This window comes from Copadichromis virginalis, linkage group LG10 (assembly GCF_057382275.1).
Source record: "Copadichromis virginalis isolate Kocher_CV1m ecotype Utaka linkage group LG10, C_Virginalis_male_GT1.1, whole genome shotgun sequence".
Taxonomy (NCBI): Eukaryota; Metazoa; Chordata; class Actinopteri; order Cichliformes; family Cichlidae; genus Copadichromis; species Copadichromis virginalis.
In genome coordinates this window covers 13,479,877-13,491,828 of record NC_140627.1, presented here as the reverse complement: position 1 = coordinate 13,491,828, position 11,952 = coordinate 13,479,877, and the positions used below count along the sequence as shown (strand labels likewise).

The 11,952-nt window shown below is 39.8% G+C and overlaps 2 protein-coding genes across 3 annotated transcripts; one reads left to right on the top strand and one right to left on the bottom strand.

The window, feature by feature from the left end:
* The first annotated feature begins 384 nt into the window (after positions 1–384).
* mogat3b (monoacylglycerol O-acyltransferase 3b) lies at positions 385–3,658 on the top strand. Its single transcript, XM_085469955.1, has 8 exons — positions 385–469; positions 910–1,000; positions 1,150–1,257; positions 1,589–1,659; positions 2,049–2,253; positions 2,554–2,728; positions 2,803–2,987; positions 3,071–3,658. Exons 2-8 carry the CDS (start codon positions 919–921, stop codon positions 3,223–3,225), a joined length of 981 nt encoding a protein of 326 aa, XP_085326081.1. The 5' UTR covers positions 385–469; positions 910–918; the 3' UTR covers positions 3,226–3,658.
* A 113-nt stretch (positions 3,659–3,771) lies between these two features.
* On the bottom strand, positions 3,772–11,458 carry srrt (serrate RNA effector molecule homolog (Arabidopsis)). Of its 2 annotated transcripts, none has more exons than XM_085469953.1 (20): positions 11,339–11,458; positions 10,368–10,486; positions 10,022–10,150; positions 9,794–9,940; positions 9,458–9,646; positions 7,604–7,773; positions 7,252–7,433; positions 7,072–7,179; positions 6,825–6,981; positions 6,564–6,712; positions 6,398–6,459; positions 6,217–6,295; positions 5,903–6,094; positions 5,643–5,813; positions 5,360–5,513; positions 4,874–5,067; positions 4,531–4,687; positions 4,332–4,424; positions 4,129–4,231; positions 3,772–4,001 (listed from the first exon to the last, which is right to left on the bottom strand). In XM_085469953.1, exons 1-20 carry the CDS (start codon positions 11,441–11,443, stop codon positions 3,926–3,928), a joined length of 2,736 nt encoding a protein of 911 aa, XP_085326079.1. In that variant the 5' UTR covers positions 11,444–11,458; the 3' UTR covers positions 3,772–3,925. The 2 variants fall into 2 exon arrangements, with proteins under 2 accessions (XP_085326079.1, XP_085326080.1); XM_085469954.1 differs by having other exon boundaries at positions 3,935–4,001; positions 4,118–4,231.
* Between the last annotated feature and the right edge of the window lie 494 nt (positions 11,459–11,952).

Sequence of the window (11,952 nt, the reverse complement as noted above, 5' to 3'; positions counted from 1 at the left end):
AGTAAATCAGTGAGCAAGAACAACATTTAGGAGAGAAACACATTCATGACATTTACAGTAGCAGGAAAATCAGCATCAGCTCATGAGAAGACTTATAGGGAAGTCTGCTTTATGTAATTTACAAGTGAAGTGGCTGTGAAGCTGCATGAGACGATTCCTAGAAATAACACCAGCTAAAGAGACTGACATGTAATCCTGATGATCACCACACCAAAGACAAAAAGGACAAAATCAAATTAAATCACTGTATGTAAAAGTACAAAGATTAAATAACTGCAGTATCTTATTAAATCCCATTAACGTTTGCTGTGTTTATCTCTGACATAAGTTACTTGTGTCACAAAGTATTGGGTGAGTGGAGTTGTTATCAGCAGCTGTACACGGTCTGGTCAAAGTGCATAGTGCTGATCTGCGGGGAAGCAACGAATCTGCATCCATTCAAATTAACTTTGGAATTAACTCTACTAAGGTAAAATACAACATTTTATGGAACTTTGCAGCATAAAAATTGCTTTTGGTTAGGGTTAGGTCTTGTTTTACGGCGTTACTAGGCTGGGCTGCTAATAGTTTAACTTTTAAGCAGGTTAAAAAAAAAATCTAGCATGTAAGTTTGCCTGTGAGCTTGTTCATAAGCGAGTCATTTGATCAGGCTCCTGCATGTCTGCCAAGGTTTCAAGCCTCTTTCTTCCCTAAAGGAAGTTTAAGAGCACATGCTTATGTGCTGGTCATCAATGAAATCGGTTGTCTGTCATAAAGTCATCTATTTAAAATTTTATGATCTTGGATAAAGCCACTTTTGTCGTTTCAAAGGCCATACGCTATACTATTCATTACAGTCGTGACCTTTACTAAATGAGAGTCCGCATTAAAATGTTATTGATAGCTGAAAAATGATGGTTTGGCCTCCAGGTTGCAAGAATGACTCGAGAAAAAACTCAGCTGAAGGAGTTTTTAGAGTCAATAAGTGTTCTGCAGTGGGTGCTAAGCTTTCTCCTCTTGGGTAAGAAGTTGCCATACTATCCTTTTTTAATGATTTCCTAACAAACATCAGTGTATTAATTGCATTATTAATTAACTCATAAAATAAATCTCTTGCTCCTTCCCAACTCCAATGCTGGTCGACATGGCATGAAAAACATCCATCTCCAGGAGTGGCTTGTATCATACTGATGGTGTATCTTATGTTTACCTCTCTGTGGCCGCTGTCTGCTCTCTACTTTGTATGGTTGGTGATGGACTGGCATAAACCCGAAAGAGGTAAAGAAATTCAAGTATGCATGAAAATAATGACGATACAAAAAACAAAATATGCAGTTTATACACTAATAAAAGGCCTACCTTTTAAAGTGTGTAACAGCACACTCAAAAATTATGATTTACAGTATATGCATGTATACTGGCTACATTAAATGGGTTTGCTGCTTAAAAATAGCTTTATTTTAGTTTTACCATTGTTTTTATAACTCTTAGTATTTAGTATACAGTTTTTGCATACCAGTGATCACATCAGGATACTCTTTAGCTTTGCTAACGTGCACTGTGAAACTGGGACACTCAGTGTTTCTAAGGTTTTCAATGTCTCCATCAGGGGGCAGAAGAACGATGTCTGTGAGAAAGTGGAAGGTATGGGAGCACATGAGAGACTACTTTCCCGTTAAAGTAAGTTTTGGGTAAATATCTTTAGATCTGTTTATTTGCTTCTAACACACAGATGCTTACTGTGTACAGGACAGCTAATATTTTCAAAAATCTCAAACCCTATGAAATGTCCAACTGAATTCCATGTTGGGATGTTTTTGGGGTACGGAAAGATACATTTTTACTCCAGTGCACACTTGAAGCACTGGAAACCTAAAATCCTGTTATTAGTCTTTACAAAGAGCATATTATATTTGAGGCCCTCACGCAGGGCACGCAGTCAAAAGCCTGCAAGAACAAGTGTCTAATCTTTGCCTCAGTCAGATGAGTGAAAATGGGCATGGCTGTTTAACAGCAGCAACATCCGTGATCACCAACATTAACCCTCTTGTGTCAATGTTCTTTCTTAGCTGGTCAAGACAGCAGAGCTGAATCCAAACAAAAACTACATCCTAGGTTCTCACCCACATGGCATCATGTGTACTGGAGCCTTTACCTGCTTCAGCACGGAGAGCTGTGGCTTTGCTGAGGCATTTCCCGGCGTGCGAGCCAGCCTGGCGATGCTGGCGGGCCTGTTCAGGATACCATTCTTTAGGGAGTACATCATGAGCGCAGGTATTTATCGCATGTTTTAGCAAGGGGACTAAACTACTCCGTTTCTTAGTCCGAGAAGCATTTTGCATTAGGCCGAAACAGCAGTTTATTGATCATACTACAGTATACAGTTCATGTTCTACAGAAAAAAGTGATTTTACTTTGTGGAATGCAAATGGAAGAAAGAATACCTACATGTTACTGATGCTAACTGAATTTGAAAGCCTGTTGACAGTGTAGACCTGCATGTTACAGCTTAACAAAAAAGTCCCTGTTATGCTCCTGACCTGAACTACTTCTGTTCTTACTCTGTCTGATAAGGACTTTACCCAGTCAGCAAACCAAGCCTGGTCCACCTCCTTTCAAAAAGCGGCAAAGGGAATGCAGTGGTAATTGTGATAGGGGGCGCTGCCGAGTCTCTGGCATCCTCTCCCGGACTCAACACAGTGGTCATGAAGGAAAGAAAGGGATTTGTCAGACTGGCCCTTGAGTTGGGGTGAGAATTATACACTAAGAAAGAAAATATACAAATATGTAAAACACTGAAACCTGAACTCTGACCTTCCACAGTGTTGATCTGGTGCCCGTTTATTCATTCGGGGAGAATGAGCTCTACCAGCAGGTGATTTTCGCAGAGGGCAGTCTGTGTCGCAGGTTACAGGACTTGTTTAAAAAAATCATGGGCTTTGCACCGTGTCTCTTTGTCGGTGAGCGCTTTGTTCTCATGCCCTACAGGACTCCAATCACGACTGTTGGTGGGTATTTTATTATTCTTTAAATAGCCAATACCACTTTTATGTACTGAGCCCATTTTATTCTCACACTGTACTCTTTTCAGTGGGAAGTCCAATCTCAGTGCCAAAGCGTGTCACGCCCACAGACGAGGAAGTCGACCATTATCACAGACTTTACATGCAGGCCCTTTCCAAATTATTCCACGAACACAAGGTCAGCTGCGGACTTTCAGAAAATCACGAGCTTCGGATAATTTAGATATTTTGACATAAACTGTTTGCACCAAATACGACTTGGAGTCACTATGGATCTGACGTGATGGACCTATATTAACATTGAAGGTTTCCTGTGATCATCAGTCTATAAAAATGTGCCTGTATTTAAAACTGCTCATCACATGTTTTAAATAATTATGACGTGAAGCCTTTATGTGGCACTGCTGTTTGTATGGAAAACACTGGAGGATTATTAGTTTAATCATGTTTGGCAATAATTTTAACAACATATTGAAAAAAATATTCTCACGTGTTTCTGAAAGCTGTACATATTTGGAATGATTCAATTATTATCTCATAACATGACATACTTTTCCTTTTTTGTTTGCATTATTAAAACAATCCCACTAGTTTTCATGAACAAAAGAAAAAAATCTTACTGGATATTGTGTTGTTTTGAGCTGTACCCCCCCCCCCCCCAAAAAAGCTGTGTATTATTTAAGATCCACTAAAAAATTATGATGCGCTTTGTCACAGATTACTTCTTTTTATATCAGATCGACTTCACAAGTAATTTAATACTTATTACTGTAATTTGATCACAACTTTATTAATGAATCTGTTTACAGCAGTTCTGGTTGCACAATAATTACAAAACAAGCCTTTTAAGAAATGAAATAATCTCATTACTCCAAAAAGCAGGCAGAACACAACACTGGTAAAGAGCAAAAAATGTGAACCTTCTAAAAGAAGTCCATATCATCTGGTGCATCCAGGTCACGGTACTCAATGATGTTGCGTGGGTCACCTCGTGACATTCTGCAATGGATGGCAATGCAAACAGAAAAACAGTAGAAACGATCTTTTAAAGGGAGTTTCAAACTTCCACATTAGCAGAAAAAAGAAAATGTTTGTAGCAAAATAAAGACACGTACAGCGGTCTCACCTGATGTTGCGCGGCTTACCCAGGTATTCACCTTGTCCGCGGAAGTTGTCATAGTTGCCTCTGCCTCCACCATATTGGTTGGGTGGATAAGGAGGCCCACCAGCTTCAAAAAATGATTTTAATTTGAAAAAAGAAAAAGTGTTGCGACTTGACTGGAAAGCACATTCTCATTTTTAGTATAAAAGGGTAAATTCAGAACATACCACCGTAGCCCATCAGAGGAGGACGAGGCTGTGCAAAGCCCATTGGACCCTGAGGACCTTGGGGAGGAAACGGCATACTGGGACTGAGCAAACCTGCGAGATGAAACGGGCCCAGTGTATCTTTTTCTTACTATTCTGTTTATCTCTGTTGAAGAATATCTGTAGTTCTGGGTTTACTAGACAAAAATCTCAAACCGACCTTGGCTTGGGCCTGGAAGAGGAGGAAGTTTCATCTCTGGCAGGGATGGCCTCTTGGCATCCATCAGGAAATTGTTGAAGAAACTAACCTCCTTTTTCACTTCTTCAATTTTATCCCCATGTTTGTTGAGGATGTGCTTCCGTACAAACTCTGGACCCTTGAATTTGATTTGAAATAAAAAAAATAAAAAATATATACAGAAATAATTCTTGATTATTATTTTTTTTAAATTACAACAGAACTTCTAACAAAAACTACTGGTATATCTCCTTTGTGTTTAATAAAATGCATTGACTGTGGTCATGCTGTACAGTCCTGAATACTATTCATTCCAAGTGCCAACCTTAAATTTCTTTCCACTTAGAGGGCAGAGCCATTTATCTTTTCCCAGTTCTTGTGTGTTGGCAGACACAAACTTCTCCACTTCTTCTTCAGGGTCCTTGCGGCCCATCTTCACCCCCTCTTCTTCAGACAAGACTTCTTTTAAACTAAACAAGGGGGCCAACTTCTCCTCCATCATTTTCTCCCACTGTTGCACTGTTGAATGAGGGGATGTCATCTTATTAAATTCTGAATCAACACTAAAACTTTAAAATCCTCACTTAAACTTTTTTTTGCAATCTGCATTGCCTACATTTGGCACTGTTTATGATAGGTGGCAAAATAGTCTAAGCACAGCAAATGTTTAGCTAGCAAACACAACAGTTAAAATTCACGTCAACTTCAGGATGTTGGAAGATTCATTTTCACTACAGCTGAGTCAACATTTACGTTTTCATCCCAGAGGTCTCTTTTGTGTCACGTAACATGAAAAGGGAAGAACACTGACCTTCTCCATGTGTGATGCGGTTGGGAGGAATGGGTCCACGTACATGAATCATGCCGCATCGGTTGGGCATTTCATCCTCACTGGGGTATTCACAGGTGTTGTAGTAGTCAACTGAGTGCACAACACGGAGGTACAAGACCAAACGATCCAAAACCTGAAACAACACATGGTAAAATTGACAGGCCTAGCACAGTGAAGATACAAATGGAGAAACCCACTTTTAAAAGAGAAGATCAGATGGATATTATATCTTAAACTGTTCTAAGTTTGGTAAAGGAATGACCTTGACAAGTTTGTCATCCCTCTCAACAGTCATCTCTGCAGGGTTTCCTTCCTTGATGCCCTCCTCAGAATCCATTCCACTCCCGGAGCCCAGAAGCTCCTCCTCCTCAGCACTGACCTCCTCTATCAGGTAATCGGTAATATTCTTCAGGATGGGGTTCTGCGCTGGCAACTGTGGAAATAAAAAAAACCCACAAATGATGATGATGGTCAAATAACTTGAGAAAAATCGGTTAAATTGCATGGGTACAGGTACTATACCTCACTGCTCTGCCCTTCTTCCTGGGACTTGTTGCTCCAAAGTTCCCCTTTCTCATCTAAGGCATGAATGAGCTTGGCAGCCAGCTTGATGTCATTGCGGAGAATCTGCTTATGCTGAGTAATGCCATTAACATTACGCACCCTCCGAGCCAGGTCCCTGTTCACCCCCGGTGCCAGTTCACAGTCTCGCAGCTGTGAAGGGTAAAAACAGACTGGTAAAGGCCTCAGCTGAAATTTGAACGATCTCTGCATCTCTAAAGCCACCTGCAACACAAAGTTATAGCAGTGCCAACACTTATGACTGGTGCACTTACCCGAATGTTCTGAAGGTTCCAACAGACTTCTTTGATGTTGACGCTACGGTCAAATGTCACCCAGCAACGTCTGAAAAACCTGAGACGGTGCAGGTTTCATGTCAAAGTAATGAATGACTACACTAATCCAACCATTTACACTTTAGTGTAGCAAATAATGCCAAGTTTTCATTTTTCATACCTGCGCTCTGGATGGGGATCAGACAAGCAAACACGCAGAAACCCAGGGTAACGTCGACACAGCTGAGAAGAAAAAGAAACCACGCTCAGTTTAAACCAGGACACGTATCTGTTTAGTGCACTTAAAGATCTGGACCTGATAGGTATGCTTCTTTTATACAACTCACAGCAATAATCTCAGCCTTGGAGATGGTGGGAGCGATGCTTCTCATGAACAGAGAGCAAGTCCTGTGGAGAGGCCGTGGTCTAGGAGAGTCGTCTTTGGGCTTTTTCTCTTCCTTCTTGTCCTCCTCGGAGTTCTCCTTGGGTTTCTCCTCTGGATCATTAGACAGGAAAGGGAGATTTATTTGATGAGTGCTAAATTACAGAAAGATACATATTATACTCCTGAAAATGTATAACCAGACACTACAGGCATGATTTCTCACCTTCACCTTCCTCTTCCTCCTCATCCTTGTCTTCCTCTTCCTTCTTCACTGGTTTGTCAGAGCAGTTAGAGTTGAAGTCTGAATCTGAGTCCGAGTCACTCTCTGAGGCGCTGGCTTCATCATCGCTGTCCCCGCTGCGCTTCCTCTTTCTTCTTGGCTAAACAATCAAATTGAAAAACAATCAGGCCAGTTCAATTTATTTCTTTCTCTTGGTAAGAACTAATTCAGTATCAGAAGGAACACTTACTTTCTTAGGTTCAGGAATTTCTTTTGCTGGTTCTTTCTCTGCCTCCTCTTTCATATCCTCTCCTTCTGCTGTGGCAGCTTTCTCTGTGCTGGCTGAGTCACTACCCTCCTGTGCCACAGTTCATTGTCATCAACAGAGCCTCATGAAATGTCTACCGCCTGTCTAACAGAGCACACATACCTTCTCATTTCTGTCTTTCTCCACTGGTTTGCAGTCACTACCCAAAGCTTTGAGGTCTTCTCTCTTGGAAACTTCAGTGCCCCTGGAAATAGATGCTGACTTCTCTCTGTCTTCTTCCTCTTCAGATGGCAGATCCAAGATGCGAAGATCATGGTCTGTGCCCCCTTCCATTTTTATCACAGCTGAAATGCAGAAAGAACGTTATGGTTCAGCCATAGAAGTACTCTTCTAAGTACCATCCATGCAATTAGGTCAGATCATTTTTGCTTTTATTGTAAAAGCAGACTTAATTGTAGATACAAATGAAAACTCCACAGGTTAACAATGCTCTTTAAGTTGTTTGAGACCTCACCTGCATCCAAAACTTTGATGATGGCTGGGGTCTGTTCAATGTCCAGGGAGACATTATCAAACCAGCCGTTCTCCATTAGGAAAATGAACACATTCAGGCGGTTGTGCAGAGCCCTCTGGGCCTCTGCCTTAAGTCGTCTGGCCTCATCAGGGTGGTACTTGGATCGGAACCTGTGTCCAGAGTTGGGCGTCCACAACAGATTGGGGAGAGAATGATGGGGGTTGGGATGAGCGGGAAGCAAAAGTTAGAGAACAAATAAATATTACAAGCCTACGTTACATCTGTGTATTTTACACTTTTTTTTTAAAGTTTCTTCTAATCACATTTTTAACAGAACATTTATTCTGAATAGGGTTTTTTTATGTTAAACAACTCCAATTCAATAAGCAATCTAGCATATGACAAAACTTTAATTTGTCTTCAGTATATCCTAGTTATTATAATTTTCTGTAATTCTATGTTTTGACTGTGGTCTTCATAGCCAATTACTCAACAATGTTAGAAGATTTGAGATTAACTCACCAAAAAAGAAAGAAAAAAAAGGCAGGAAAAAAACAACAGAGATGATCAAATTAAACATTTACATATTCAAAATGTCACATTAAAAATGTTAGCATTAAGTGGACTACAGTTACCTTTTGTTCTGCCAGTTTAATAACAAATAAATACAGAGAGCGGGGTCTCTTCTGTGAAAGTGCGCTCCACTTCACCCCAATGGTGTGTCTGTATGCACACAAATTCGGTTTTGGGATTTGATCCGAATATAAAAAGAAAATTGTGTCGAAAAAGGATAAAACAAGAAGAAAAAAAATTTCCGTGTGCGGACGACTACATGGCTGTCTATCTAAAATCCCTGTTACTGTGTGTCTAAGAGCAACTGCATTGTGCGCAGTGCATGCCCTGTCTGTCTAAGACCGATTCTTGCGGATGAGCTCCACTTTTTCTCATCTTGAAAAAAATCGTCGTCAACGTAGTAGTTGAAATGAAGGGAAGAAAATGGGTTATGACAAAACAGAATAACTTTGCATGATACCTGTGAAACAAGTGTCAAAGCATTAACAGACAGCACACAATTACGAATCTTGTGTTACTCCAAATAAGACAATCAACCCAAGGAACAAAGACGTTTTGGTCAAAGCACCAAATGATGACTTTAAACAATTTCGTTACATGAGAGTGACAATAAACAATTAACACACATTACTTCCTAGATTTTTTTTTCTATACCCAATGTTTGACTAGTGATAATATTTGTATTCCTGCCTAAGGAGCTATGGATATTTATGGATAAAAAAAAATTAAACTCCTAAAATACATTTATAACAAATATAAACTAATGTTGAAATTGGGTTGATTTTCTTATTTTGTCAACAAGTACTATAGCAACAGTCATTAGTTATAAATTAACTGTGTGTGCCTGGTCCTCGTACTGGGTGAAACTGTCATACCAAACGCCTTTCCACTGCTTTTAATTTGTGTGCATTAACAGCACCAGAGTTTAACAAGAACATAACGGAGATGGCATATACATGCACCTTGTTTTAATGTACCAATTTCATTAGCCATCAATTACAAATAAAAACATCATCTGAATTTTTGAATAGAATTCTAAGATAAACCCACCAAAAGGACCAGGCTCAGCCTATTATATTTGCCTTTAAATAGCAATTAAACCTAAAATGATGAAAAGGCCAATAAAGAAATAAAGAGCCAATTATATTTGGTGAGGACAACAAAAAATAACAGCTTAAGTAATGCTAATGGATCTGTCGATGCAATAATTATATTATGACTATAATAAAAAAATTATATTCTTGATAAGGGCTTATGTAGTAAAGGCATCTGAGATCGTACCACTCTTCATCTTTATGAGCCAAAAAGAAGTCCTGCATCTGCTGTCGCCGGAAGTCGATCTTGTACTCATTGTAGCGTTTGACGGCCTCAGTCTCATCCACAGAATCATCTAAGGACAGCAGAAACTCCTTAAAGCTCTTCATTATTGGAGGAGGAGGACCTAAGTCCAAGTCGTGGATGTTACCAAGCCTAATGAAAGAAAGATATGTTGGATGGAGCTTTGACTAGCCAAGAAGCTAGTTGGCAAAAAGACATATCTGAGGTAACAACATTAAAAATATCTTTAAAGATATGTAAAGTAACATTTAACTTCAAAACTGAACTTAAATTAATTACCTGGCCTGAATGGGGATGCCTTGATGAGGCTGCATGAGGTGCATGTCGGGATGGCCCCAATGTTGTGGTGGTCCATAGCTGGGCCCTCCTCCACCACCATAACCCAAGTCATACCCACCACGGTAGGGGTCTCCACCATGGTCATCCCTGCCAGGAACGGATAAGGGGCTTTAAGTAAAATAAAAGATGGTTACAGACATTGTGCAATAGTAACATTGCAAATCCTACCAGTCTCTTCTCATGCGTTTCTGCTGGGGACTCATGTCGTGTCTGGGTGGGGTAAATCTCTCCCTTCGACCTCTATCATAATCCCTGTACTCTCCACGACTTCGCCGCTCCCTGCCTCTATCCCACTCCCTGGACCAATGATCACAATCAGAGGAAGGAGAGAAAACATGAGGAAAGAAAAAAAAGGTAAGAAACACACAAGTCTATCTTTAATATCCACTTTACTCAGTGTAAGAGCAGCAAAGAGCTACAATTTATTAGCATTTAGCTGTTCATCTGAATATGATTTGGCTGTATCAGGTTTCACTGAATCTGGCGTGTGCCCAATAGCATCTCTCTTTTTAACCTGTCATTCCAGTCATCTCTGCGCCGGTCCTCTCTCTCTCTTGAACGGTCATAGTCACTTCTCTCCCGTCTGAATTTGTCCCTTCTCCTGCGATCATGGTCATCATCACTGTCTCCCATCTGCACGAAGAAAGAAAATCCAGATCACGTGTAGTATCCATTGATTATTATTAAGATGGCTACAAGCAGAATCGTTTTAAGGAAGGTTTTACTTTTTATATTAAGACCTGATAAGTGCAAAGCGAAAGTTTATGATTTACATCTCAAAAGAAGAAACTGCTCTGATGTAACACAACTCAAAACACATGTGCATCTTCCTTTTAAGTGACAAGTCAGTAAACCATGTCAGCAAAATGCCCCCCATGAAGATTGTTCTCGTTGAATATTGTTCTCATTATAAGCCAGGGAAACTGTTTCCTTTATTTTGTCTTCAGTATGTGGGGTTGCCACATGGAGACCGGGACGGTGCTTATAACAAGTGACTATTAATATTTGACCTTCTAATTCAAAAGGATTTTGGTGACGGCAGTCATTCAAACAAGGGGGACCGTGAACAAGGAAATGCAGATAGTCTGTCACAGACGACGTGCGTAACTTGCCGTAAAGTAATTCCTTTGTCTTGCATAATAGCGATCATTGATATCATCAGACTGGGATTTACAAAATTTACAAAAAACAAAACAAAACAAACAAAAAGAAAGATCAAAATTAGTAGCTATCCGGAGATACAGGTTTGAGTCTTTCAGTCGAAACAAAACCTGTAAATTCGTGTTTTAGGGCGAGTTAGGACCCTCGATAATGCAGCCATGTATCGTTAGCCACTACGCTAGCTGTGTGTTAGCTGAAAATAAAATGAAAGAAATAAAATTAAATGAAATAAACTGAATTACGGTCTCATTCTACAGACCTGTCTTATTCTAAATAACAGACCAACTGATATAACTGAGGAAAAGTCAATAATTACGATAATACCTTAACAATTACTCGTTGGTATGGTGATCTCGTTCGTCTCCCTCTTTCTCCGTAGCCTTCACGTCTTCTTGTTCTTCGCTTGGAAATTGGTGAACAACTAAACATGGAATTAGCGCCACCACCTGGTTTGGAGTGTAAGCCACAATTTATCACCTCCGCCTAGGTAGCGTTTACGTGCGTGTCATTCTTTTTGGTTGTAAACACAACAACTCGAAACGTTTTGAATGACTTTTGATCGAACTTTTTAGGAGTGTATACTGGGGTCACATGACCAAACCATTCAAATCTGGCTTACATCCTCCAAGGTCTTCAAGGTCAAATTAATGATTTATTGGTCAAAAATAGACAAAAATCCTTATCACTTAGAAACTATGATTATTAAAAGTGCAGTGTGTGTTGTCAACATATAGAAAGATTTAAAATATCATGTCACATTTGACCTTATCTTCAAGGTCAATAGATTGATCTGAAGGTCAACGGGATAATAATGCTATATAGAGTTATTTAAAAATATGTTTCTTACTGCTATTCTTTCTACTGACCACATATAGGCATAAAGGGAATGATATATGGGGATTCTAAATATTACATTACTTTGGATTTTCTTTAAGGTC

Bases quoted from the DNA above. Each gene is read 5' to 3' on its own strand.
- mogat3b (XM_085469955.1), top strand. From the start codon at position 919: ATGACTCGAGAAAAAACTCAGCTGAAGGAGTTTTTAGAGTCAATAAGT. The intron at 2,254-2,553 runs GTATTTATCGCA...CTGTCTGATAAG, and splicing joins GGAGTACATCATGAGCGCAG to GACTTTACCCAGTCAGCAAA. The intron at 2,988-3,070 runs GTGGGTATTTTA...TACTCTTTTCAG, and splicing joins GACTCCAATCACGACTGTTG to TGGGAAGTCCAATCTCAGTG.
- srrt (XM_085469953.1), bottom strand. From the start codon at position 11,443: ATGTTTAGTTGTTCACCAATTTCCAAGCGAAGAACAAGAAGACGTGAA. The intron at 7,434-7,603 runs GTGAGGTCTCAA...TCTGCATTTCAG, and splicing joins CATCAAAGTTTTGGATGCAG to CTGTGATAAAAATGGAAGGG. The intron at 4,002-4,128 runs GTGAGACCGCTG...CATCCATTGCAG, and splicing joins GGTAAGCCGCGCAACATCAG to AATGTCACGAGGTGACCCAC.